The following is a 27,480-nucleotide window of genomic DNA, read 5'->3' on the forward strand; positions in this document are numbered from 1 at the left end:
AAATGCATGATGTCATGCAACCCAAATGGACCATGTCGGGTCGGGTCAAGTCTTACCAATTACAGTTATGGATTTAGACATTAATCCAATAGTCTCCCACTTGGATAAGTCTAAAACTATTATTGCGTATGACTTCAAGAACCGACTGGCAATCGTAGCTCTCAAAAGCTTCTGTCGAACTCTGGCCTTGTCGATGAACTCTGACCTTTGTCAATGACTTGTCCATTAGATAAGGGATCATATATTCCTCCATTCTAGATATCATATGGACTGAGACATGGATTATAATCATTCTCTTTATCCATTTGTTGTTTCCTGACCACGGTCAAACATGGAAGACAGGTTTAATCCCTGAGACAGGATTATCATATCGAATGCATTAAGAGACAGAGGACATGCACCTTCATCTATTTGTTGCTCATCACCACCTCCCTCTTCCTACATACATACATCATATACATCATACATGATATGCATAGCTGTTGGTATTATTTTTAGCATTTCATTGTTTGTTTATTGAATATGAAATTGACATAAGTTATAGAAGAATAGGTTTTTCCTTTTACCTCTGAGTCATCAAAAACAACATTTACATCATCCAGATTAACATCTTCATACTCAACAACTCTAGCAGGGACATAATTCTTTTTGAACCATTCATCATTCCTTATTTCTTCAATACCAATACATTGCACATAACCATCACATCATTAACTAACACTAGTCTCTCATACTAACCAACATCATGCAAGATGGATGATGGACTACTGCTCACAGTGTCAGGATTTGGATCTAAAGTAAGAGGTAAAATAAGTAGATAATGATTTAAAAGACTGATTTCATATATAATATCTTGGCTGGTTGTCCAAGTTTCAGGTTTTCCAAGATGTGCAAGTGAAAACATGGGCTAAGTTGCTTCCTGAGATTGTGATCAGATTTTAGCATAATGTTATGGCATAATGTTACATTAGGGAGTAACTATAAACCGAAAATCCCCACAGTCTTATTGAACCCAATTATTTATATCAGGATTTAATGATTAGATTTTAGCATAGTTGAAAAATGAAATTTGGATTTAATTTAAAATGACATGAAATTTGGTTGATTTAATAGCACCCTTTTGATATTTCTAGTTGTATTTTAGTTGACTAGGTAGATTATTAATCATTTTGGTTTTGGGACTTCTTAATTATGCTCTTGGCATATAACTGAGGCTATTGTAATTGCTATTTTCCAAATATTAGGACACTAAATATAAGATATGATAGTTGCGTGTGTGTAAATGTCCAAATAAAGTGTATTCTATACACTGGAATGTCATAGTAACATCTAGTATAACTCAAAATAAGAATTACCTGATCCTGAAGCAAACCACAATTCAGGACATCTAGAAACAACAATCATGGTTCTCTCAACTTCAAATTAAGAGAACTCATAAAGTATAACCACATCAAAACATTCAATAAAAACAAATTTGATATGTATATGATTCACCAAAACTCATATTAGGTGAGTGAGTACTGATCACAAGCTAAGCAATCAAGGTTTCCATATACGACAGCGATACCAATGAGCATCTCCTTCAATGTTTTGGACATAACCAGATACGAAGACAAGACAGATAAAATCGAACGTATGAATTACTTACTGATATCCGATAACTGAGTGGGGATGACAGATAAAATCGAACGTATGAATTACTTACTGATAAAATCGAACGTATGTTTCATTCTTTAATCTTGTGATATGTTGTGTTGGTGGTATAATGGGGCTTTATTGGTGGCGCTGGTGAACTAGAGAGAAGACGAAGGATGGTGGGTGGTTGTCGAGTAGTAGGGGGTAGAGAGAGAGAGAGAGAGAAAATCAGGTGTGGTGTCTGTGACTCTCCTCAACGTCAAGATTGAGAAAATCAGGTGTGGTGTCTTCGAAGGCACCAGTGGGAGGTACATGTTTGCCCTAGATCCTGAACTCCCACTGGATTTCTTCCCGGACTTCATGCACTTCGATGGGTCGACTTTCTTCCCTTTGCCACTCTGATTATGCAGACGTACCTGTGAGATTCGGTCCTCGAAAATTTAAGTCTCGAGTGGTTCAGAGGTGGGACCACCGGTAGAGGAAGAATCATCGAGCGTTTCTTTCGTTTTGAAGGAGAAGGTTAGGGGCAGCGGTGCGTGGGATCTGAGTGGGGACAGAGGGATTGGCATTCCGATCTTGAACCGGTATCTTGAGATGGCGGAAGTGTGTGCTTAGGTTTCTAGATGCACTCCAAACTCTTAAAGCTTATCGTGTTCGATGTTGGTGGTGGCAGCTTAGGGCTTGTAGAGAGAGAGAGAGAGAAAGAGAAAGAGAGAATACAGAGGTAAAGGAAGACGAGCTGATTTAAAAGGATGTGCTGATTCAAAAGGATTATTAGGGTTCTATTGTAGGATTCTAGTGTGGATTGAGTTTTTAAGGCTCAATGGCGGTGGCAGTGGCGATGGCTTAGGGTTTACAGAGAGAAGGAAGGAGTGAATGAAAAGGGAGATACTGAGGAGAGAGGGTAGAAGCGGGGTTCTTCAAAATTTTAGAATTTCAGACGATTTCCTTTTCCCCCTTTAAAAACGCGCCTTTAGGCAAAAAAAAAATATATAAAGCGACACATTTAGAGGACGCACACTTTATGAAAGGTGCCCTCCGCATTTCTTTTTTTTTTCTTTTCTTACACTAATTTTAGGGCACGCACAAATGCGTGTCCACTATCCTTCAAATTTTGTAAAATTGACATTATTTTTTAGGACACACACCAATGCGCGTCTTCTATCAGCGAGTGTCATTGTTTGCGCGTCATTAAAGGGTTGTTTTCTAGTAGTGCGAATTCTTATGGCAAATGCAGGAATTCCAAATTCATGCCATTTTACCGAAATCTGTTAGATTCTAAACTTATATGCAATGATTCTCTTGTAATGATTATGCACAAAGTCACAAAGACTTGAGAAAAAACATTACAGAGCATTCCAAAGGAGATCAACTCCTTGGAAACATCCTTCTTGCATTAAGTTTCCTAATCTTACACATATTTATTGAACAACTTCCACCAATGGGATCATTTCCACATTCCCCTTTGACTATCACTTATGAACAAGAGTTGCCTCTTTTCAAAATATGTCAATATGGTCCTTCCAACAATTAACACTATACTTTCAACTGTCCCTGAGCAACCAATCTTTGGTAAACCTTAGATTGTCCTCGATAATTGCTTAATCGTTTTAGTCATATCCAGTTCTAGACTTTTTCCCTTCTTAATGCCCTAGGCATTTGGAAAATTTTAGAAAGGATGAATATAGCACATGTAATCGATCCTATATCTGAAGCATATGGGACACGATTCATGATGTCTCACATAAAGACTAAACCAGTCTTTTGCTATAATATTTCCATTTCAATTTTCCAAGTTCTCATAATTCAGATTATGAAGAGGGATGCCGTAATCATAATCGAATTTTAGAACACAAATAATAGACCCATATATAGAATTTTCTTACGTTTCTATTTCAATTTGCCAAGTTCTCATAATTCAGATTATGAAGAGGGATGTCATAATCATAATCGAATTTTAGAACACAAATAATAGACCCATATATAGAATTTTCTTATGTTTCCATTTCAATTTGCCATTCATATATATACTTGACTAAATTTGATTAAAATCTCACGATCTAAGCTTATAGATTTGAGATGAAGTAAAATTTCATCTCCCTTAATTATAGCAAAACAACTTTTTCCCAATTGAAACCTTTTGTTTTCTATAATTAACATTGCTAACTTGAAACCTTTATCATAATTATCGTGCTCCCACTAACGTGATGAATATTAGCATAACACTTATGCTCCCACTAGCTTTGACATGTACTCAGAAATCAGCTGAACTTCTAGAAAAACAATACTTTATTGACTTTCTTACCAAAGTTCAGATTTTGGATACTATATTGCTTTGATAAAACTTTATCAATATCATACACCTTATCTTAGATAGCTCATAAGTGTGTCTAAAAAATTTAAGAACTATGAAAAAGGATGTCGTAATGATACTCTTGATTGTTTAGACCTTTGACATTTCTCACAAGTCCATGTTAGTGTGTCGTTAACCACACAAGCTCCACTAACGACTTTGAGAATGCAAATATCAAAATTGCTATCTAGCTAAAATCTACTTAGTGAAAGTGTTTCCTCACCATCATTTCATGAATCGGAGAGAAACCTTATGACACTTAGATTTAATGGTGTATGTGTTCTTATCCATGTGAATTGTCAAAACCATAGTCACAATACAAGGATAATGACAAATCCAAACTTATATGGACTGAACTTAATCTTAATTTCTTGCCATCTAGCAGCTCAAGGGCCTGCCATTGCCTCCAAGTGGTTGTGCAACCAATTGAGAGCTCTAAGAACTCATATGCAAAGCCAACTTTAATTGGAATTGGCACAAAATATGTCAACACGATAGGTTATAAACCTCAAGTCATGTGCTAGTGAAGAAATTCAGGTTTTATTCTTGATTAGTTCTTGAGACCTTTAAGACTCCCACTGTCCTCTTGACATATAAGACTCCCGTGTCAACCATCCAAGAGATAGTGTGGATTCTAATCAAGACAAACACTTCACACAATTGGCCTTAGTTGGTCTTTGTTTTGTCCAAAACATCACAACTTACCAATTTCAGATGTACAAGAGTAGAAAACTCTTACTCTTACATTTGACAAGTGTTTTAAACCTTTCTTGAAGATATTTCACTCAACTTACAGTCTTGGAGTATGACTCTAAGACTTATTTTGGAACGAAGTATGACTCATCTACTTGATTTGACCACTTCAACAATTCATAGCTCCTCTTCTTAGCTATCAGAATGCACTTAGAGGATGAATTGCGATAAGGTCTCTTAATCATTAAGATGATCATATGACATGATACTAAAGTACTCTCCCATCTTGAGAAACTTTTATCCTTCTGTCTAATTTGATTCTTCTTATTCGCTCTGCCATACATTGGAACCTTTTCCAATGTCTCTGAATTACACTTAAGTTTGTAAGTATAACCATATTTACTGAGCTTTAGTAAATTATGACGAATAATCTTATCGATCTTTTGTGGTCGACTTGACCAGTGCACAAGAATGTGTACTCGATCCATTAGTCCTTCACTTGACTCACATATACATGTGAACAAGGAACTAGTCTTAATTTTCCAAAGATGAAAAATTCTCATTCATCATGCTATACAACTTGCATGATTCCAAGTTTCGGTGTAATTGAAACTTGGGTGATGAGGATCTTTCCTTATTTGGTAAATTTAGACATTACCACAAATAAAAGAATCAACTTCATATTTCCACTCTTGCTATTAATGGAATCATATAAGCAACAATTTTTTTCCTCAAATGCCATTGTAAGAATATTTTAAAATAAATAAAATCATCATTTTTCCTTTTATTTTAAAAAACTTTGTGGAAAAACTATCCTTACAATGCAAAAGAGCATGAAAACTTTGTTGTTATCTATTCCTAAGCAATATATCATAACTCCTAAGAAGTAGTTCAAGAATCCGATCTTCAAACTATGCGATAGAAATCCATCTACGCGATCAGATTCAGCATATTCTTTCTTTAAGTTTCTTCACTTTTCTTTGATTCTTACAAACATCAACATGTGACCTAATCACATCATGTATCAAGAATCTCGGTATAGAAACTTAGCAGAGTTAGATAGTGGATTTTACCTGAAGTACGGTCAAACTTATTGACTTTAACATCCTTAGGTAAAATTGGCAGCTTCGCAACTAATGCCCCTTCCTTTGGCAATATAAATATATGGGCCCTTTGATAATGATACGCGGGACTATCACAGACTTCGTTTTTCTCTTTACCATTTGATCAACCGAGTTGACTATGGCTGATCCCTTTCCATTGGGAAGAGAATGCTTTTTCCGGATTTCAAGTGTCATCATTGTCAATGTCCATAAAGTTTTAGGAAGTTGATCTTAGCAACTAGATAAGATCATTAAGGGTCTTGTCATAGTCTGTTTCATATGAGTCCCAAAGGAACTCACTATGTGACTTAGAAAGTGATTGAACCACCAACTTTCTCAAGACTTTGACACCCAACTCTCCTGACTTGTCAATATGTGACTTCATTTCCAAGATGTGATCACATCTAGACCTTGCCTTGCCAATAGGGCTTGAGTGACCTTGAACTTGTGGGTTAGGGAGAATAATTGGAGGAGGCGGAAGAAGTGTGAAGTTCCAAAAGATTTGGAAAGATCATAGATGTCTGAACTAGACATCTTTTGGGAGAAATTCAAGATAGTTGAATTAAAGTCCTTAATATAACACCCAATATGAAATATTAAGGCTAGGACCCAACACAATACTTTTATAACTTGGAAGAGGGATGCCGTAATCCAAGCTATAAAATATTTGAAGGTAGGCGAATGACGATTCACCAATTTCCACCATGAAAAACAAAATAGTTTAATTAGGTTTTACTTGGATTTGAAACTCCTAGATCTTTTGAGATTCATTGAACTGTTCAATGGCATGTTTCAATCTCGAATGTGCCCTTCAGGTTTTGTGACTGGGATGCCGAGGATCACAAAATAAGGTGTGAAGTAACCATGCAAATATACTTGGTACCCTTAATATTTACCCCTTAATCGATGCGCCGGTTAACCACACACGCTCCATCGATACTATGATAAATATTAAGTTACCCTTTGCCTACCTTGTTAAGTCTAGGTTAGTGTGTCGGTTAACCACACACGCTCCACTAACGACTTAAGCAAAGTGCAAAGTGTAATTTCATGGGTTAGCACCAAATTCACATTTTCCTAAGTAACTAAGATTGGGTATTAATAAGAGTTTAGTTACTTAGTATTTCTCATTAATACTTTTAATGAAGGGAGAATCTAGTCCTTGTCCTACCCGTTCGGCTAACGACCCTCCACTAGTCAAGGAAGCGGTGGGTGAGAGTGGACACCCATTAAACTGCCATTTTATAGGCAGTAACCTTATACCCCCCTTATAGATCGGCTTCGTGAATGAGGTCTACTAACGGCAAGACTGACTTTACTCTTATACATACATACATACATATATATATATATATATATATATATTATTAACTTATAATATTATAAAGTATAAGGGTTGAATTTTAACTTTTAAAATTCTAAGGGCTTAACTTGGAATTAAAGTATTCATAAGTGAAAACTTTTCAAATTCCAAAACTTGAGGGAAAGTTTTGAAACTATTCAAACTATTCAATTCCATAACTTATGTGTTTAAAGTAGTTTTAATCCAAAAACTCTTCAAGTTCCATAACTTGAGGACAAGTTATGGAAGACTTTAAACTATTAAAAGAATGTGACTTTTCTTTATTCATAACCTATGGAAATATTTATGAGTTTTATGAATCTTAAATGTGACTTTTCATATAACTTGAGGACAAGTTACAAAAACACATTTTAGAATCAACTCTTAGATTAATTTGGATTGAAAACAACAATTTCACATAACTTTTCTATTAATGTACGCAACTCATAAGAACAAGATAATTCAAATCACACTTTTTCATGTAATTAGCCTAATCCTTAAACTAATACAAAACATGAATCTATTGACAATTATCTTTTAAATTGGATTAGCATGAACATTACCACATCAAAACAGGTTTACAAGTTCAAAAACAGCTTAGGGTAATGTTCCTAGTCCAATTCCAGCCAAAAAACACAAAGATATCCTGTCTGGAGGCCAAAATCGTCGAGTTCTTCATGGAACTCGTCGAGTTCATGCTCTAATACATGAACTCATTGAGTTTTCTACCAGAACTCATCGACTTTTAGGCCCTGATAGATTCTTGGATTCGAAAAATCTATTTGCATCATGTATAAGAGAAAGCAAGCCTAGGCTTTGATACCACTGAAGAGTTTTAAGCATTCTAACACTCCTAAGTGTACATGCAACCCTAAATACCTTGGATCTATGTTTTCTCTAATATACATGCAAATATGAACTTTCCAAGGTATTTATCCTAACTAGCATAATAACATTAATTCATATGAATATCTCAAGTTAGAATTCCATACCTCTTTGATGTAGAATGTCTTCATGAAGCTTGAGTGCCTAGTGCCCCAAGTGTGACACCTCAAATGGTTCACACAACACCAAATGCACATGGAATGACTTGAGAGAAAATGGAACACTTCATAAAATCGATTAGCCCTTATTTCTCACACATAGTGGCTGGTTTTCTCCAAGAATAAGATCATTATATAGTTAGGGTTACACCATGTAAACCCTAATTGTCATGGCCTTTCATTTCCATGATCCATGGGTACAAATACACCATAGAGCATCCATGGAGCATCTTATGGGTTTTATCCCAACTTGACAATCCATGGAGCATTAGCCCACTATATAAGTATGGATGATTTACACAATCATCCCATATATTTAATTAGTCTTCTTTTGATCACTTAATTAATTCTAGATTAATTCTTGATCAATACTAATTAAATAATCTTATTAATATATTAGAACTTATAATATATTAACAAACCTTAAGTGTCATTTCTCTTATTTTAGTTTATCCAAATGCATGATGCCATGCAACCCAAATGGACCATGTCGGGTCGGGTCAAGTCTTACCAATTACAGTTATGGACTTAGACATTAATCCAACAGATTGTTACTTCACCTTTGTTTGAGGATGACTGTTACTTCACCTTTGTTTGTTAGAGACAGTCGGGGGTTATTGACCTAGTGTGGTAGGGTATGGGTTCCGTCATCAGGTGGGGTGAGACAAACGATTCTAGAGGAGGAACATAAATCAAAGTTTTCTATCCAACCAGAGGCCACGAAGATGTACCAAGATTTGAGGTTCATTTATTGGTGGCCCTGTATGAAAATGGAAGTTTATTGGTTTGTTAAGTGTTGTTTGACTTGTAGGAAAGTCAAAGTCGAACATCAAAGACCTCATAGAAAGGTGTAGCCGTTAGCCATCCCTATGTGGAAATGGGAGGAGATCACTATAGACTTCATCACCAAATTGCCCAGGACGGTGCGGGGTGTTGACTCTATTTAGTTCATTGTGGACCGGTTGAGAAGCTAGTCGATATTTTTGTCCGATAGGTGGTCGTCAGGAATGGGGTGCCTATGTCGGTGGTCTTGAATCGAGATGTTCGTTTCATTTCTCGATTTTGGAGGAATTTCTATGAGGAGTTGGGGACTCAACTACATTGCATTACATCATACAACCCCCAGAACGACGGACAAAGCAAGCAGACGATCCATACGCTTGAAGATATGCTTCGAGCTTGTGTGCTGGATTTTGGAGGGAGTTGGGATACTTACCTCCCGCTAGCAGAGTTCTCCTACAACAACAGTTATCATGCTAGTATCGACCAACCACTTTTGGAGATGCTGTATGGAAGGAGGTGTAGGACTCTGGTTTGTTGAGGGAAGGTTGGACATCGGGTCATGGGGAGCACTGAGGTGGTGCTTAAGGCCACCGAGCTGACTCAGTAGGTGCGTGACAGGTTGTGGGTCACATAGAGTCGCCAGAAGAGTTACACTAACCGATGTCGTTTGGACCTCAAGTTTCAGGTGGGGGACTTTTTGTTGCTAAAGGTGTCACCTTGGAAAGGTGACATCTAATATCGAAAGAGAGGTAAGTTGGGTCCCCGATTTATTGATCCATTCATGATTTTTTCCTGTGTTGGTAGGGTTTCATACTGGCTAGATCATTCTGATAATCTTATTCATATCCATAACACTTTCCATGTCTCTCAGTTACAGAAATGTGTAGCCGATGATTCAATAGTGATCTCGTTAAATGATATTCGGTTGGATGAGTGCATGAACTATGTTGAGAAGCCCATTGCAGTTCTAGACAGGAAAACTAAAACCCTTCATAACAAGGTGGTATTTCTAGTGAAGGTGCAATGGCAACACCAGAGGGGCTCTAAGTGAACATGGTAGCCAGAGGATGACATGAGAGAGCTCTACCCTAATTTATTTTCATCAGTAGACTTCGAGGACGAAGTATAATTCAAGTGGGGGAGAGTTGTAACACTCGAATCTAGGTATTCTTTCCACGTCCTTAAAGCAAATTATGAGATGGGTGATAAGGTTCCTCTATACGTTGGGCGTACATATATGTACGCTTAACGTACATGGGCAGGTATGATCGTAGACTTGAACCACGTACGCGGGGCGTATCTGGCCAGAAAGCAAAACCCTAATTTTTGGGCATGACCACTATTTAATCACATTTATGACCCTTGGACCCTCACCCTTATCAACCTCCACTGCTTGTTATCGTCCCTTAAACCCTATTTTGCTGGTGAGTGTGATCCTTTGAGGTTTAAAGTGACTTTGGTGGCCTCTTTGGTGTGTTTGCAAGAAGAAGAACTTGGTGTGCAAGCCTTGGATGTGGTTGAGCTTCAAGATCTTGAATCTACATCATCTTAGGAAGTTCTTGAAGGTATAAAGTTCATACCTTGTCTATCCTTTGCTTAGATATACTTCTTTATATAACATCCTAAGTTTCAGGTATTTTCAATTCCTTCCTTTGGTTTTAAATTATGTCATTTTGGTCCTTGCATTGTAAGGGTGTAGCCCTAAGAATCCCTGGTAACAAAAATGGTAATTTTGGAGTAGGATTTGTATGTTGAGCGCACATATGAATATGGGCGCGCCCTAGTATGCTGGGCGTACTTATGTCCGAGTGAAACCCTGATTTTCAGGGTTTAAGGGGTATTTAAACACCTTTATGGATAGTTTAGCCTCATCCTTTCAGCCTCTAACCCCTTGAGTCATTTTTGGCACACCCTAACCCCATAAGAGACTGTTTTGAACTAAAAGTGTGTTCACTGTGTGCTTAAGGAAGAATGAGTTTCATCAAGGAGATTAGAAGTTGAAGCAAGCTTGTGGATCTTGGATCAACACCTTCTTGGGAAGCTCCAGAAGGTAAAAAGTTGCTACCTTTATGCTTTTTTCTTGTATCTCATTTTGGTAGCTTTATGATGTTCTTCTTGTCCCAAAAGTCCCATTGTTATGCATGTTTGGTTTTAGACGTTTTGGGCTCTCCTTTCACGCCCTAGGAAGGGTTCTAAGCCATAAAAATGAGGTCCCTTTAGCTAGTTTGGCTCTACGCTTCTTGTAGAAGGTCTTAACCGATTAAGAACATGTATTAAGGACTTTTTGGACGTTTAAAGTTGTAAAGTTGGAGACTTTATGACTCTGGGGTGCATTTGGACCATGAATCTGAAGTTTGGGCTTAAGTGCTTAAGACATTAAGCACTTAATGTAGTTTTGGGCTCTACGAGGGTACGCCCCGTATAGAAGGGAGTACGCCCCTCGTACTTAATCAACATCCCCATAATACAGTCAAGTCGAGGCTTGCATACACTGTGCGTACCTCCGGAGTACGCCTCGCATACTCGCATGGTTTAGCCATTTTCGAGTTAACTCGGCTGGGTTGACTCGGTTGGGTTGACTTGGCTAGGTTGACTTGGTGGGTTTATGGGTTTTGGCCAAGTTTGACTTTTAAAGGTATTTTGGGTATTATTGGGTTTTGATGGAATTGATCACTTGGTGGTTGTAGGAATTTGATTTGAGAGCTGAGAATCGGAGTCGGTCCTTATCGGTTATGTACTGCTTGTGAAGTAAGTCTTCCTCGCTGTACTTTCGGGTCGAAGGCACCAAGGTCGGCCCATTGGTTTGATAACATGATATTGTATGCTGAGTATGGATTAGATACGCATGCTAGTTTTGTTATGCTAGTTTGGTAGACAAGAAATCCAATAGGTTGTGTAGTTCGCCAATATAAAACGTCAAGGATTCAGCTGTGGATGTACCTCTTCAGTTTAGAGAATTGATAAGTCTATTTTATGAATGTACTAAATTGTCATAAATATGTTGAATTGATGTATAATTATCCAAGAATGGCACTACTTTGATGATTTGTTGGAATTCGTATGCAGGTCAATATATTGTACTAAAAGTGTGTGGAACCCGCAAGATAAATGAGCAAACTGAAGTTAACAAGCGTGGGAGACGAATTGCTAAAGGAATGAAGAAAAATGGTGTTGAGAAATTTGACCACTCTTCAATGTTTTGATCATATCTCAAGATCTAGAGCTCCGATTGACATGAGTGAAGAAGTTATGGAAACTAGACAAAATTTCCTACAACTTTCATGTTTTGCGTTTTTGCTGATTCTACCGTTTTCATCACCAAAAAGGGGCAACAAAGATTAGGGACGTCCTAGAACGCGTCTAAGACGCCTCCTAGGACGCCTACCCGTTTTAAGCCATTTTCAAGTGAAAATCAATGACGAAAGATGGCTTGTAAAACGTCCCGAAGGATACCCAGACGTCCTATATGACGTCTAAGACGCCTACTATGACGCCGACGCGGAAAACAGCTCCGTAAATCAGTTTTTCAGCACCTATTTAAGGGATATTAAACCCTAATCGACTGGGAACTTCTTCCCTGTGATTTTGCCTAGTTTTGGAGGGTTCCAAACACATTCAAACCTTCTCCAAACATGTTTTTGATCACTCCAATCCGGATTCAAGAAGAGAAATCATCAAGTTCATCGGGATTCAACATTAGAAGATTGTTCAACCAAGGATCTTCATCATCTCCACTACAACTTTAGAATTTCCTTACTTATCCCTTAAGGTTTTATTGTTTCAAGCTTTGATAATCATTAGGTTATAATTGTTTTATGATTTAAAGTTTGTTATTGGATTTCATTATGCATTTTATTTATTTCATCCAAGTTATTCGTTTTATGAAATCAATGGAGGATTAAATCGTTAGGGTTACTTCCGGGGATGTTAGGACTTTTGGATGAACACACTTGATTATTACTCAATTCTAGTTAATTTCAATTGTTGTTTTATGCTTCATGTGACGATCTTTGGTAATGATAATTGAAATTGGGCTTTATGAATTTGTTTGATGTCTTAAGATAGTCTATTGTTAATTCATCATTTGTTCCAAGTTCAAGTAGTTTATGAATAAAGACAACTGATTGGATCAACATATATTATTCCAACTTATGATATTGAAATTTAATATGGTAATAGGTAATTGTAAGACACTTTATTGCTAATTCACTAATTGTTCCTATTCCATTTAGACATAGAGAGTAAGACAACTAGTTGAATGAACATATTGTGTGCCCAAAGTTATGTGTTACAAGATAATAAACCCCAATTGCATTTAAATAATTGAACTAGGATTGTAGGGAAGAAAGTGTGTGAATCTAAACTATCCAACACTGAACCTGAAGTAACCTTGTTTTTCTCATTGGTAATCGTTTGCAATATAAAGTTTCTAGTTTTTTATTTAAATCTTAGTTTAATATTTTTTCGTGACAATTGAAAGTATTAGTTCTTTTTCATTGACTACTATAGCACAAAGTTTGACCACAAACTCCTCGTGGATTCGACCCTTACTTACCCTAGCTATCTAGTGGTTTTTGAGGTTATTTTTGATTGAGACAACGACCTCAATCAAGAATGCAAAGATTTGTTGTGATCAAGGAAGGATGATGACAAGAGCAATCAAGCATCAAAATCCCAGTATTTAGCTAGTGTCACAATGTATCGTGAGCAGGAATAAGAATGAATTGATCGAACAATAGTTGCACCTTGATATATGTAAAGTAGTTAGAGCCTGACGATAAGGTTATTGGTGACTTGGTGTTAATTATAATCTAGTAGGTTGGAAGGTAAGTAAGCCTTATAATGAGTCTGTTACCAATATTAGAGTATTGGCTACAGAGTTTTCAAATCTATAAACCTGTTGTAATAGTTTTGGTTAAATTTCAAGATGTTGGAACACCTGAACTAGGTTGAAATATCATTTATAATCTAGATTAATGTGTGTTTTAACGATATGTCATAAGCCTTTTTATAGGCATGTTCTAGAAAGTGGGTTCCAATATGATGTCGTAGATAAATTTCATTAATTAATCACCTTATATCAAGTCGATTGTGTTCTTAGTCAAATGAACAAATTGGCATCTCACGTCTGAAGGTGATCATTTTTCATACAAAATAAGTTCTGGAAGACTTCACAAGGAGTTCATGAATACTTCGAAGGTAGAATGAAGTTCTACGAGAAATGTCGATGCAGAAACATCAGATAGACCACAAGTTGATCTCAATAACTCAAATAAGATGAAGCCTAGGTGTGTTAGGAGCAGGATTTTGGGGTTGAAATCTTTGTAAGTGGGAGAGATTTGTAGCACCCCATTTTCACCATTCAGTAGGATTCAGTATAAACCATTATTTATAAAATTCAAAGTAGAGGTATATTACTTTTTAGCCCAAGTAATCATCATAAACATGTAGGAAACATCAGTATGATTTCTATAGATAAATAGAACGCTCGAATCAGAATCCATATGGAGAAGTTATGATTATTCAAAGAATTGCATTCAGACCTTTACGACAAATCGTGTCGTAAAGTACGAATATGATATAGATTGATTATTAGCCTAAGCAATCTAAATGAAAGTCATAGTAGTCATAAAACCAAGAGTGTGCATATAAAAAACACTTAAATTCGTCTTCACATGAGGAGTTATGATTTTTAGAAGTTTTACCACAACAATATGCGACACAGAAACTAAAATTGAGATCAGTTGATTGTTAGGAAAAACAATCTAAACGATAGTTGAAGATATCGTCAATACCTATCCGTCGATATTAAGACAGTTGAGAATGGATGTCGTATGAAAAAGTTATGATTTTTTATACGGACTTTAACAGTTTAAGCCTATTAAAAATATAGCTTTAAAAATAAAGTGAAAATTATCCAACAGAGTCTAAATGAAAGTTCCAGATCTTGTCGATAGCTACGTGTGGATATAAAAACATCAAAAACGAAGCTCGTATAAACAAAATATGAATTTTTGAAAATCTGCTAAATCGCACAGCATGCGCATGCGATTAATGTCCTGACATTCCACCCAAAAGTTGCCACGTGTCTACGTCTAAGAGGAGCCACGTCAATAAGGTCGACCGAGTGCAAGACGCGTTGTGGACAAGGTGCCGGCGCACACCCATTTTCAGGCTATATATAGACGTGTTCTTTAGCATTTCTCCTAATCCATTACACATCTCTCTCTCTCTCTCAAAGTACGACTTTTAGAGCTAATTTTAGGGATCTAGGGAATTCTAGTTTAAAGAAACTTTGAGGCATCTTAGGGCCAATGAAATAGAAGTACTCAGTATCGAAGTTCTACCAGCGTGAATTCTGGTTTTCGCTAGAAACTCTTTGTATGTTAGGCTACACTTACTATATTTTAAGTGCAACTTATATTTATATTTATAGTCATTATTATGAATGTATAAATGAGATTTATCAGTAATTTCAGTCAGAATTACTAATTGATCTACTTACGAGAGAGGTGTCTAGAATGGTTATGTTGGCTGGGTTGTTGTATTTCAGAAAGGCTATATGCCGAAACGGTCCTGCCTCCCAATTGTTCGACCTGACTGATCCTTATTTGATAGAACTTTCGGTATTCATTGGGATTAATGAAAGATTTAGCTTTCATTACCAGATTGTCATAAGAATTAATAAGTAACCGTATTATAGGTTAATACTCGTTAGGCATGTTGCCTGCCAATCGGATCGCCTAAAAAGATCTTAATTTCTGAGAAACTGTTTGGGTGAACCTCAGTATATTGTGTATTACAATACATATCCATGTGTGTTAGGTTTTAAGAGCTAGTTGAGTAGAGTCGGAAGAATAGTTCATCAGTGCTAAATGTTAGTATACTCAAAGATAGTAGTAGAATAGAAAGTATAGCCTCTATGTGCCTGTATTAGTAAAGCCTAAAAGTTTAGTCTCTATATGTGAAATATGATCATGTATGTCGGGTGGGGCCCATTAGGTATATTGGGTGGGGGCCATTATGTAATTTGGTTGGGTCCCGTTTATATGCTCAATGAGCGGGGCTCATTTATATGCTTATTGGGCAGGGCCCGATATATGTATTGTGGTATATGGTATTTTGGAAACTCACTAAGCATCGTGTTTACCCAGTTGAATAAAAATATTTTTTCTCAGGTACTATAGTGATTCATGAGAAGGACAAGATTCGCTTGTACACACACGCATTCGCAACATGTTTATGCATATTATAATAATACGTTAAGATATTTAAATAAATAAAAATGAAAACTTTAGGTTGAAAATCGGGACGATACATCCATTAAGCTCCAATTATGCATCTAGGCTACTTCCAAATCACCGCTTCGCTCGAAATATCTGAAAACGACATAAAACATGAGCATTACAGAAATTCTATCGATAAACATGAGTTGAACATTATTTAAACTAATACACACATAAATGCATAAAATATGATGAAAAATATAATAAAAACTAACATAAAAGATGCATAAAATGACATCTATCAGCAGTAAAGAACATTCTTAAGTATTTGAGAAATAAGAAAGATACGCTCTTGGTTTTTGGTGGTAAAATGAACTCAAAGTGAGTAGGTATAGTGATGCCAATTTTTCAAACAAATGGAAATGATAAATTGACTTGTGGGTCGTGTTTGGGTTGGCATATTTTGACACGCCAACCCGCGACACGCCAATCCGAACATGACACGATTGTTAGGCCTACCAAGAAATACCCAAAAATAATTAAGAAAAATACTAAAATATCCTATGAAATCGCAGGTGGGTCCTCATGGTCTGCAGGTTCACCTAATAGGTGGGTCCATGATCCCAAAGTATTTAAATCCTACAAATTTGTTTACATTATTTTCACATTTTTTTAAGATTTAGGAATTATCTCTAATGGTGGAAGGAAGTTTTACATCTAAGAATTGTGTAAGTTATCAAATCTTTACTTATATTGTTTGTGTCTTGTAAGTTCTTATTTTGAAAATCAGATTTATCAATCGTAGATGGTATATACATCTACGATTGTACAAGTCTATAATTTATAAATTGCTAATTAGTTGTTTGTACAAGCACAGATGGGTATGTCATGGGATTTCCTTTTAGCTAGTGATTTATATGTTTTAAACACATGTACCTTATGTCTTAAAAGCTTATACAATCGTACTTGGAAGAGAAGAAATTGTAGATGACATTATCCATGGTTGATTGTACGTGATGCATGATTTATGCATTAAAGACTTATATTTTCCATTTGTGATTTTCTCTCTTCCAAGTGTGATGGTATAAGATTGAAAGGCATAATGTACAAGTGTTGAAAACATATTCTCCAATCTTAGATAATTTGTTATCATTATTTTTTTTAGCGTGCTAACAAAAATTTTTGGGCGAACATAAACATTAAATCGCATGTGGGCCCTTGAAATCGTAGCCCATTATGTGAAATCGCATCCCAAAATAATCTTCCTATGATTTCAATCTTTCATAGGCTATATTTTAATCAATTCTTAATTTTCTTTTAGTTATTTCTTTGGCAAATAATAATGACTAAATTTAATTTTTTTCCCTCTCTTAACATATCGTTATTTTGTTATATCCAGCGGACCGGCCCTTTCTTAAATGGGTGGGCCTTATCCATCTGAAAGAGTACGCTTTAAAGCTGGGATTTGAAAGGCGCCAAGAGCAACTTCTAACAGATATTTTATTTTTTCACAGGAACTTGTATGATTCCACATTATCCTTTTCCAATTCTTCACAAATACTTCGAATTTAAACATGGTTTTTTCTCTATCTGTTGCACCTCCATTATCATTCAAGAATCCAAAAGTTCCGAAATTCAGTAGAAAATCACTGAACCCAATCACATCAATGGCTAAAGAAATTCACTTCAATCATGATGGTTCAACCACAACCAAGCTCCTGGTCAGTCGCATTGTGTAGTTGTGATTTATTTCCCTATTGGTATTTAAGTTATATGTTTCTTCAGATTCATTCAACTTCTCCCATTTATCATCTTTATCCCAATTGGGTACATAATTTGGGATTCGATTGTTGCCAAATTGCGATACTCTGCTGTTAATTTGCGTTTTGGAATAAATAGGTTCTACCATCTACATTCTCGATGTGTAATGAATTTCGTGGGGTTTGGGTGTAGGCAGGCGTGAACATGGTGGCAGAGCTGATTGGAGTTACTTTGGGTCCAAGAGGTAGGAATGTCGTGTTGCAGAACAAGTATGGTCCTCCGAAGATTGTTAATGATGGTGAAACTGTTCTCAAAGAGGTCAGTAGAATAATTTTTCTTCCATAATTTTTGGTTTTCTTTCTCTTACTTAACAATTGGGCTCATCTGTTGGCTCCTCAAAGAGGTCAGTAGAGTTGTCTTCCAACTGTTTGATGATTTGCCTCAGTGAAATTCTTTATTCAGATTCAACTAGAGGACCCTCTTGAGAATGTCGGTGTGAAACTAGTGAGACAAGCTGGAGCAAAAACAAATGATCTAGCTGGCGATGGGTCCACCACTTCCATCATCCTTGCCCATGGCCTCATTGCTGAAGGTGTAAAGGTATGCAAAAACATATTTTAATGTCATCAATGGAAGACAAACAAATTGAAACTCAATCACTCAAACCAAGATTTCATTAACTTTTTCAAAATTTCAAGGTTATTGCAGCAGGCATGAATCCTATACAGATATCACGTGGGATTCAAAAAACATCAGAAGCCCTTGTTTCAGAACTCAAGTTAATGTCTAGAGAGGTGCTTGATTAAATAAAAAATATGATCCTCTTTTCAATTTCCATTTCATTCTATAAACTTAAATCCAAAATGCCTATTATGTAGGTTGAGGATCATGAGCTTTCAGATGTTGCCACCATAAGTGCAGGAAATGATTTAGAAGTTGGAAGCATGATTTCTGAAGCTATTAAAAGAGTAGGAAGAAAGGGGATTATCACTATTGAGAAAGGGAATTTTGCTGAAAACAATTTACAGATTGTAGAGGGGATGCAATTTGATCGAGGTTATTTGTCTAAATATTTTTCTGATCGAAGAACAATGAAAGTAGAATTTCAAGATTGCAAGGTAAGATTCTTGATTTATATCCTCCCTAAATTCTAAAAAGTGGTATAGTTTGACTTTCAAGGTAAGTAATTAGAAAAATGTGAAATTTTGTTGATTCCAGTTGCTTTTGGTTGACAAAATAATTACAAATCCAAAGGAGGTGTATAAAGTATTGGACATTGCAGTTAAAAAAGACAATCCAATTGTGATAATTGCTGAAGGAATTGAGAAGGAAGCTTTAGCTCCAATAATTAGGAACAAACTCAAGGGAATAATAAAAGCTGCAGCTGTTAAAGCTCCTGCTTTTGGTCAACGCAAGAGCCATTATTTAGATGACATTGCTATCTTGACTGGAGGTAGTAAAAAGAATCACTTAAATTTTTAAATTTATTAATAACAAAAATGACCACTTTATCAGGTGATATTAACAAATTGATGACCTTTTTAATCAAATTGACCACTTTTTTTTTACCAAAATGACCACCTTATCTGGTGATAATAACAAATTGACCACCTTTTTGACCAAATTGACCATCTTTTTTACCAAAATGAGCACTTTATCAGGTAATATTAACAAATTGACCACCTTTTTGACCAAATTGACCACTTTATCGGGTGATATTAACAAATTGACCACCTTTTTGACCAAATTGACCACCTTTTTTTTACCAAATTGACCACTTTATCGGGTGATATTAACAAATTGATCATCTTTTTGACCAAATTGACCACCTTTTTGACCAAAATGAGCACTTTATCGGGTGATATTAACAAATTGACCACCTTTTTGACCAAATTGACCACTTTTTTACCAAAATGAGCACTTTATCAGGTAATATTAACAAATTGACCACCTTTTTGACCAAATTGACCACTTTATCGGGTGATATTAACAAATTGACCACCTTTTTGACCAAATTGACCACCTTTTTTTTACCAAATTGACCACTTTATCGGGTGATATTAACAAATTGATCATCTTTTTGACCAAATTGACCACCTTTTTGACCAAAATGAGCACTTTATCGGGTGATATTAACAAATTGACCACCTTTTTGACCAAATTGACCACTTTTTTACCAAAATGAGCACTTTATCAGGTAATATTAACAAATTGACCACCTTTTTGACCAAATTGACCACTTTATCGGGTGATATTAACAAATTGACCACCTTTTTGACCAAATTGACCACCTTTTTTTTTACCAAATTGACCACTTTATCGGGTGATATTAACAAATTGATCATCTTTTTGACCAAATTGACCACCTTTTTTTTTACCAAATTGACCACTTTATCGGGTGATATTAACAAATTGATCATCTTTTTGACCAAATTGACCACCTTTTTGACCAAAATGAGCACTTTATCGGGTGATGTTAACAAATTGACCACCTTTTTGACCAAATTGACCACTTTTTTACCAAAATGAGCACTTTATCGGGTAATATTAACAAATTGACCACCTTTATTTTCATGAAAAAAATAAATTTGAGGTTTAATCCAAAAAAATAGACAAAATATAAGGTCTTTTATGAGATGAACTTTAAAAGAATTTAAAAAAAAAAGTTATATTTCGCAATTATAATTGTAAAATTGTTTTATAATTCAGAATCTATTTAAAAAAAGGTTATCTTTTTGCAGTCTTTTGTCAGTAAAAATTAATTTCACATCACATTCATATAATATTGTGAATCTTGATAGTTTATTTTTTCACTTTATTAACTATAAAAAATGAAGGTGAAATTATAAAATATAGATCTTTGTAGGGACTGTGATTAGGGAGGATTCAGGGTTGACCCTTGAAAGGGTCAAAGAGGAGATGTTTGGAAGTGCAAGTAAAGTGGTTATAACCAAAGATTCCACATTAATAGTTACTGATGGAAGCACTCAAGAAGATGTAAAAAAAAGGGTAACTCAAATCCAAAACCTTGTTGAGGTATATATATATATATACACCACTTCATTTGCTAAAGAATTTAATATGTAATTCTATAAACTTTTCTCCCAATTTATTTTTTCAGAACACTGAAGAGAATTTTGAAAAGAAAATTCTTAAAGAACGGATAGCAAGATTGTCAGGAGGGATTGCGATTATTAAGGTAAACATGAAAATCTTGAAATTTTATTAAAAAATACATATATAATTTAATTTAATGGTTGGATTATTTTATATGATTAGGTTGGAGCTCAAACACAAGTTGAATTGAAGGATAAACAACTGAGAATGGAAGATGCTGTAAATGCAACTAAGGTAAATGAACTTAATTAGACATGGTCAACTTGTTGACTTTCTATTTTTGTTTTTTTTTAGCTTTTAATATTTCTTTAAAATCAAGGCTGCTATTGAAGAAGGAGTTGTAGTTGGTGGTGGTTGTTGTCTTTTGAGGCTATCATTGAAAGTGAATCAAATCAAAGAACTTTTGGATAATGAAGAGCAAAAGGTAATCACCATAATCATGTCTCATATTTTTTTAAATTTCTTTTAGGAAAATTTCTTTACATTTTTCAATTATTTATATTGGTCGATTATTATTGTTTTTGAAAATTATTTTGGTTGTGAAAATTAAGATAGGAGCCGATATATTCAAAAAAGCATTGGAATATCCAGCAAGGCAAATAGCCAAAAATGCTGGTGTGAATGGTAGTGTTGTTATTGAGAAGGTAAGCAAAAACCCTAGTTTACATCCATCAATTTAAACCAAAAAAAAAAATTGTAAATTGAATTTGTATATTTTTTTTTATTTTTTTTAATTGTATTTAGGTTTTGTCGAATGATGATATGAGGTACGGGTACAACGCTGCAAGCAACAAGTACGAAGATCTAATGGCGGCGGGTATTATAGATCCAACAAAGGTATCAATCAAATCATCGGTTGTTGCAAATAATTTTATTAAAAAAAAAATCAAAATTTGAATAAAAAAAATGGTTATGAAATAGGTGGTGAGATGTTGTATAGAGCATGCAGCATCGGTTGCAAAGACATTTTTGACTTCTGACGCCGTTGTGATTGACATGGATGGACCCGTGCCCGAAGGAATGAGACCATCGAAGGAATCACCAAAGCCGATGCCGATTCCGACCTCGGATAATTCAATTCCGACCCGTAGACGAAATAGAAGCGAAATGAAGCTTAGATTGTAGATAAAATAATCGAACAGAAATAGGTACATAACAAACATGTAGAGTATGAGACAAAATAATGTATCGAATGAAATGTAAATTAACATCAATGTTAGTTTGTTCGCCGATGAAAGAGTGGATCCATGACAGCAGTATGAGCTGACTGTCAATGGGTTGAGTTGGGTTTGGGTTTGGGTTTGGTTGACCTGTTTAATTTATTAAACGGGTTGAGATTTTTAACTCAACTCAACCCGTTTAATTAAACAGATCAGAGTTTTTCAACTCGGTCCAACCTGTTAGATAAACATGTTAACCCATTTATTTTTCCCCAACCTAATTTGTTAAATAAATGGGTTTGACATGTGTGAACCATTTAGATTTTAATATTAACATAAAATAAAAAAGTTTACACGTAGTCAAAGAATTCCAATTTAAAAAAGAAACATAATTACATTATAAATGTCAATATCATTCTAAATATCTAAGACTTTACGGTTTTGTTTTTGTAAATTTTTAATTAGTTATAAGGTTAAATAAAATATGAAATGAAAATAAATATATATATATATATTTATAGAAGTTAGAAGGTTGCCATCTAGTTAGACATTTCAACAAAATACATGTCTATTTAATGAAATGATTGGTTGGTTTGATTTGATTTGTTAACCCAACTTGTTAATTTTGGGTTGGTAGGTTTATCCAGTTTTTATTAGCATAACACGCTGTAAACAATACCATAAAAGGAATTAGAAAGAAAAATATAAATGATTTTATGTATTTGCCAACTCTATAGGTGATCACATGGAAGGAAATATTCAAATATATAATTTGTTAGGAGTACATCATCCAACAAACTTATGTATTAGGTGATTAGATGGATGAACAGATGAAGTATATATTTTGTTTGGAGTACTAAGATCTAACAAACATAATAGTTAACATATCATTCATAAATAATAGATTATTCAAGAATAAGCAGTGTTATATCTTAGAATATTCAAAACCAACTTTGTTCATCACTTTGAAATTGAAATATAACTCTAAAAATTAACCCCTCTGAAAAGGTTGCATATAAACAGCAACACGAAATGGATGGAATTTCCTTGCATGATAATTCTTCATATTCCACCATCATGTTAAGAGATGAAACGATATTCAATTCCTCATAAGCATTTCTTGTTTTATTTAAATAATCTTCATCAAAGGTAAATATTGATAGAATATATTGTGATGATAAATGTGTGTTTCATCTAACTGTGCAATTTGCATCTTTTGTAAACCTAAGTAACACGTGTTTTTATTATGGTCAGCATGATATTTTCGTTTTTAATGAGTTGAAATAACAAAATTCATAAAATTCAATTCAAGTTCACCCAATATCAATAAAGTTCACTTTTTACGTAACGTATTTCAAAATAATCGTTTCACTTAACATATTTAAATGGAAAGCGATTTGTAAACAACACTTAAATTTTAAAACACAAATTGTAGTAGTATATAGATAAAAATTGTTATATATGAATTAGCTTCTTATTCAAATAGGTAGAAGTGAATAAATATTTCAAACATAATGAAAAAGAGGCCATTAAAGTTTGAGAAGCTTGCATTAACTGCAATACTTAATAAGGTATATAGTATTTTAATAAAAAAATGTTTTATAACAATTAACAAATATAAATATCTAAAATAATTAATAATAACGAACTCTAACCTACTAAATAAACAACAATGATTATTTATGATTCATCATGATATGATTGTTAACGGTTTTCATGTATTTGAGAAAGTACGATTCAGTTATGGTGTTGGTAAAAGAAATAGATTCTCATTCAAGACATGAGGAAGAGAAATGAATAAGCAACTACAAGTTACATTTTAGTCCCTGTGTTTTAGGTGTTTTCTGAGTCAGATTAAAAATGATTTTTTTTTTGCAATTATGGTCCTTGTTGAAGTATATTTGTACAATTTAATCAATAATAATCATACTATAATTCTAATATGACTTTTTTTTTTGTGCAACAAACATAGATATATTGTTTAAGAGTGAAATTATACGTGAAACATATCACGTCATATTAGTTATATTATTTACTAGAGATAGGATTCATATATTACATGGGTTAATTAAAAAATTAAATATAAACGTCTAAATATTTAAGAATTTTGGATTTATAAAAACATAAGAAAAATAATGATTTATTAAAATTGATTTTTTTATCTTTTAAATTTAAATAAATAAACAAAATAAACTAATGAGTTTTAATTTGAGAATTTTGAAATAAGAAGGTAAGTCCATTAATGAAATTGATATTTATTTATTAATACATTTATTGTAATTATTACATTAAAGTATTATATAGAATTTAATAAAATAGAAAAACTTATAAAATGACATGTGGAAAATAAATTAATTCAAAATAATCACAAAATGACATTTGGCAAATTGAATGAGAGTGTAACATGTGGCAATAAAAAAAACTTTCATTTATTATAGTAGATTTATTGTAATTATTACATTAAAATATTATGTAGAATTTATTAAAATAGAAAAACTCATAAAATGACATGTGAAAAATAAATTAATTTAAAATAACCACAAAATGACATTTGGTAAATTGAATAAGTGTGTGACATTTGGCAAAAAAAACCTTCATTTATTAGAATAGATTATTATTATTTTAATAAAATAATGTATTATATTAAATAGCTATGTGTTCCAATTTTTTTATGCAACCAACATCAATATTTAGTAAATAGTATTATATATAATATAAAAGCATACTAATATATAAGGTAAAAAAAATCATAACTAATCATATTATGAGTAAGTATATATAGTGAAAACTTCATACAAAAATTTTATATTTTGGCTTGATAATCGATTTAGTATTTATATATTTTTTTTATTCAAGTAAGTCCCAAAAACTGATAATTATATTCATTTTGACCTTTTTACTCGGTCAAAAGATCATCCAACTTTAAAATTTATATTTTTGACATAGATTTTAAATTTTATTAAAAATATGGTCCAAAATTTATACTTTTGGCTCAGATTTCAAAATTTTGTTTTTAACATCTTTTTTTCCAAAAAATTGTTTTGAATATGCTTTTTTCTATATAAAATCATATTTATACAAAAGAAGATATTTCCACATAAAAAACATTCTTTTTTCTATATAAAACCTTTTTTAAAAACATTTTATATAAAAAATATCTATTTATAAAAACATTTTTTTTATTTTAAATACCTATTTATAAAATGTGTTTGTATACATTTTGGTAAAATACATATACATTTTTTTGTAAAAACGTGTTTCTATACAAATGCATTTATTATAAAACAGGTGTTTATAAAAAATATATATACAACTGCAAATACGTTTTTATAATATATATATATATATATATATATATATATATATATATATATATATATATATATGTATACAAACACGTATTTGTGTGCGTATAAATACATAAACATCTATTAGTATGCATATAAATACATGAACATATACAAATACGTTTGGCTATGAAATAGATGTTTCTATACTTTTTGTTATAAAAATATGTTTGTATATAATTTTATAAGATGTGTGTTTGCATACATTTTTTTTATAAAAACGTGTTTGTATACAAATGCATTTATTTTAAAATAGGTGTTTGTATATATTTTTCTTATAAAATACGTGTCAAATTTGAGATGTTATTAGTTATATTCAAATTAAGTTTATCCAGGATACCTTATTATGATACTTTATTGACCTATAAATAGCTCCTTAAGGCTTCATATATTTGGCCAACTTTCTAAGAATCATATAGCTAAAAATTCACTCTCTTCTCTTTTCTCCTCTTATGTTCTTGTGGCTAAAGTTTTGGTACAAACAATTAGAGACATCATCTCTTTGGTGCTAGTCTTCCAAAGCTTCATAACTACAAAGATTGACTTGATTTGTTTGTTATAACAAATCAAAAGGTATGTAACCTAAACTTTTTAATTTTAGAATTATACTAGGGTTAGGCTAGTTTAGTTGTTCATTGTATGTTGATACCAATGTGTATGATATGGATCTTTTATAGGATGCATGTATCCTATTAATTATTAACTGTTTTCTGCATTGTACATATTTGTTATCTATAAAACCCAACAGTGATATCAGAACTTAAGTTTGTCAAACAGTGATTGCACATGAGATGAACTAGCAAAACCCGTTTTTCGTAAAATATGTTTTCATGACATGGCAGTGCTTCTACCCCCCGACATGGCAAAACTATTTTATTATTTTTCAGTAATCATTTGCTTAATCTAATTTTTGGTATTATTTGTGGTACTTATCTTGTATTGATTCTGCCTGGTTCCGATTTTTGAATACCTTGTGTGATAATTAATGAAACCGAAAGTATTAGGAGATATCCTTTTATGATAATATTTAATTAGATAAATTAAAATGAATTATCTCTTACGAGTTTAATAATTAAAGGATAATTATAAATTCATTCTAGGTTTGAATTAAATAACTAATTATATGATAATTTAGATAAATAATGTTTGAACATTGTATTTTGAAAATATTTAAAATACACATTATACTATATATGATTGAAAGTTAATATATTATATGTATAAGACAAGTCAGTCAAATCAATAGTAGGCCTTATTCACAAAGTCATACTCTAGGGGGTATAAGGATAATGGCCTATAAAATGACCGTTGAATGGGTGTCCAATCTCACCCACTGCTCCCTTGTATGGTGGAGGGTTGTTATCTGAATAGGTTTGATAGGGCATAACCTCTAAAAGTATGATACTATAAAGTGACTAAACCTTTATAAATCCCAACTCTAGTTACTTTAGGACAAAATGTGAAATATATATGAATCCATAAAAATGCACATCACTCTTTATATGTCGTTAGTGGAGCGTGTATGGTTAGCCGACACACTAATTTGGGACTATAAAGTTGAGTGATGGAAAAATAAAAAATTATCATTGTTGATGGAGTTTGTGTGATTAACCGTCATATTAATTTGAGATGATAAATGATATCGATGTTGTCTAACGGGTTTGCATGGTTATTCACATCTTATTTGTGATCATCGGCATCCTAGTTACAAATTGAAGAGCATAATCTAAGATTAAACATGTCATTAATATCTCAAAAGATCTAGGAATTTAATGTTAGATTGAAATTGGTAAATTTGTATTACTTATCTTAATAAATTCGTAATTAGATTACGACATCCCTATTCTTTGTTGTAAATTGTATATTGGATCCTAGCCTTGAATATTAGTTTGGGTAAATTATTAAGGATTTATATCA

General features: G+C 33.4%; 2 protein-coding genes across 4 annotated transcripts; one reads left to right on the forward strand and one right to left on the reverse strand.

Moving 5' to 3' along the window:
* Positions 1–297: 297 nt before the first annotated feature.
* On the reverse strand, positions 298–1,404 carry LOC145066896 (CBL-interacting protein kinase 8-like). Its single transcript, XM_079014144.1, has 4 exons — positions 1,356–1,404; positions 739–792; positions 567–673; positions 298–438 (listed from the first exon to the last, which is right to left on the reverse strand). The coding sequence occupies exons 1-4, from the start codon at positions 1,402–1,404 to the stop codon at positions 298–300; spliced, it is 351 nt and encodes a 116-aa protein (XP_078870270.1).
* Positions 1,405–17,658: 16,254 nt separating this feature from the next.
* Positions 17,659–22,293, forward strand: LOC145066445 (chaperonin 60 subunit beta 4, chloroplastic-like). Of its 3 annotated transcripts, none has more exons than XM_079013697.1 (13): positions 17,659–17,899; positions 18,132–18,257; positions 18,402–18,539; positions 18,638–18,733; positions 18,818–19,057; positions 19,158–19,392; positions 20,806–20,975; positions 21,061–21,138; positions 21,219–21,290; positions 21,376–21,480; positions 21,608–21,700; positions 21,801–21,893; positions 21,978–22,293. In XM_079013697.1, exons 1-13 carry the CDS (start codon positions 17,753–17,755, stop codon positions 22,179–22,181), a joined length of 1,797 nt encoding a protein of 598 aa, XP_078869823.1. In that variant the 5' UTR covers positions 17,659–17,752; the 3' UTR covers positions 22,182–22,293. The 3 variants fall into 3 exon arrangements, with proteins under 3 accessions (XP_078869823.1, XP_078869825.1, XP_078869824.1); XM_079013699.1 differs by having other exon boundaries at positions 17,761–17,899; positions 18,136–18,257; XM_079013698.1 differs by having other exon boundaries at positions 17,773–17,899; positions 18,078–18,257.
* The last annotated feature ends 5,187 nt before the right edge of the window (positions 22,294–27,480 follow it).

Source organism: Lactuca serriola, chromosome 8 (assembly GCF_051521515.1).
Source record: "Lactuca serriola cultivar US96UC23 chromosome 8, Lser_US96UC23_V15, whole genome shotgun sequence".
NCBI classification, from domain to species: domain Eukaryota; kingdom Viridiplantae; phylum Streptophyta; class Magnoliopsida; order Asterales; family Asteraceae; genus Lactuca; species Lactuca serriola.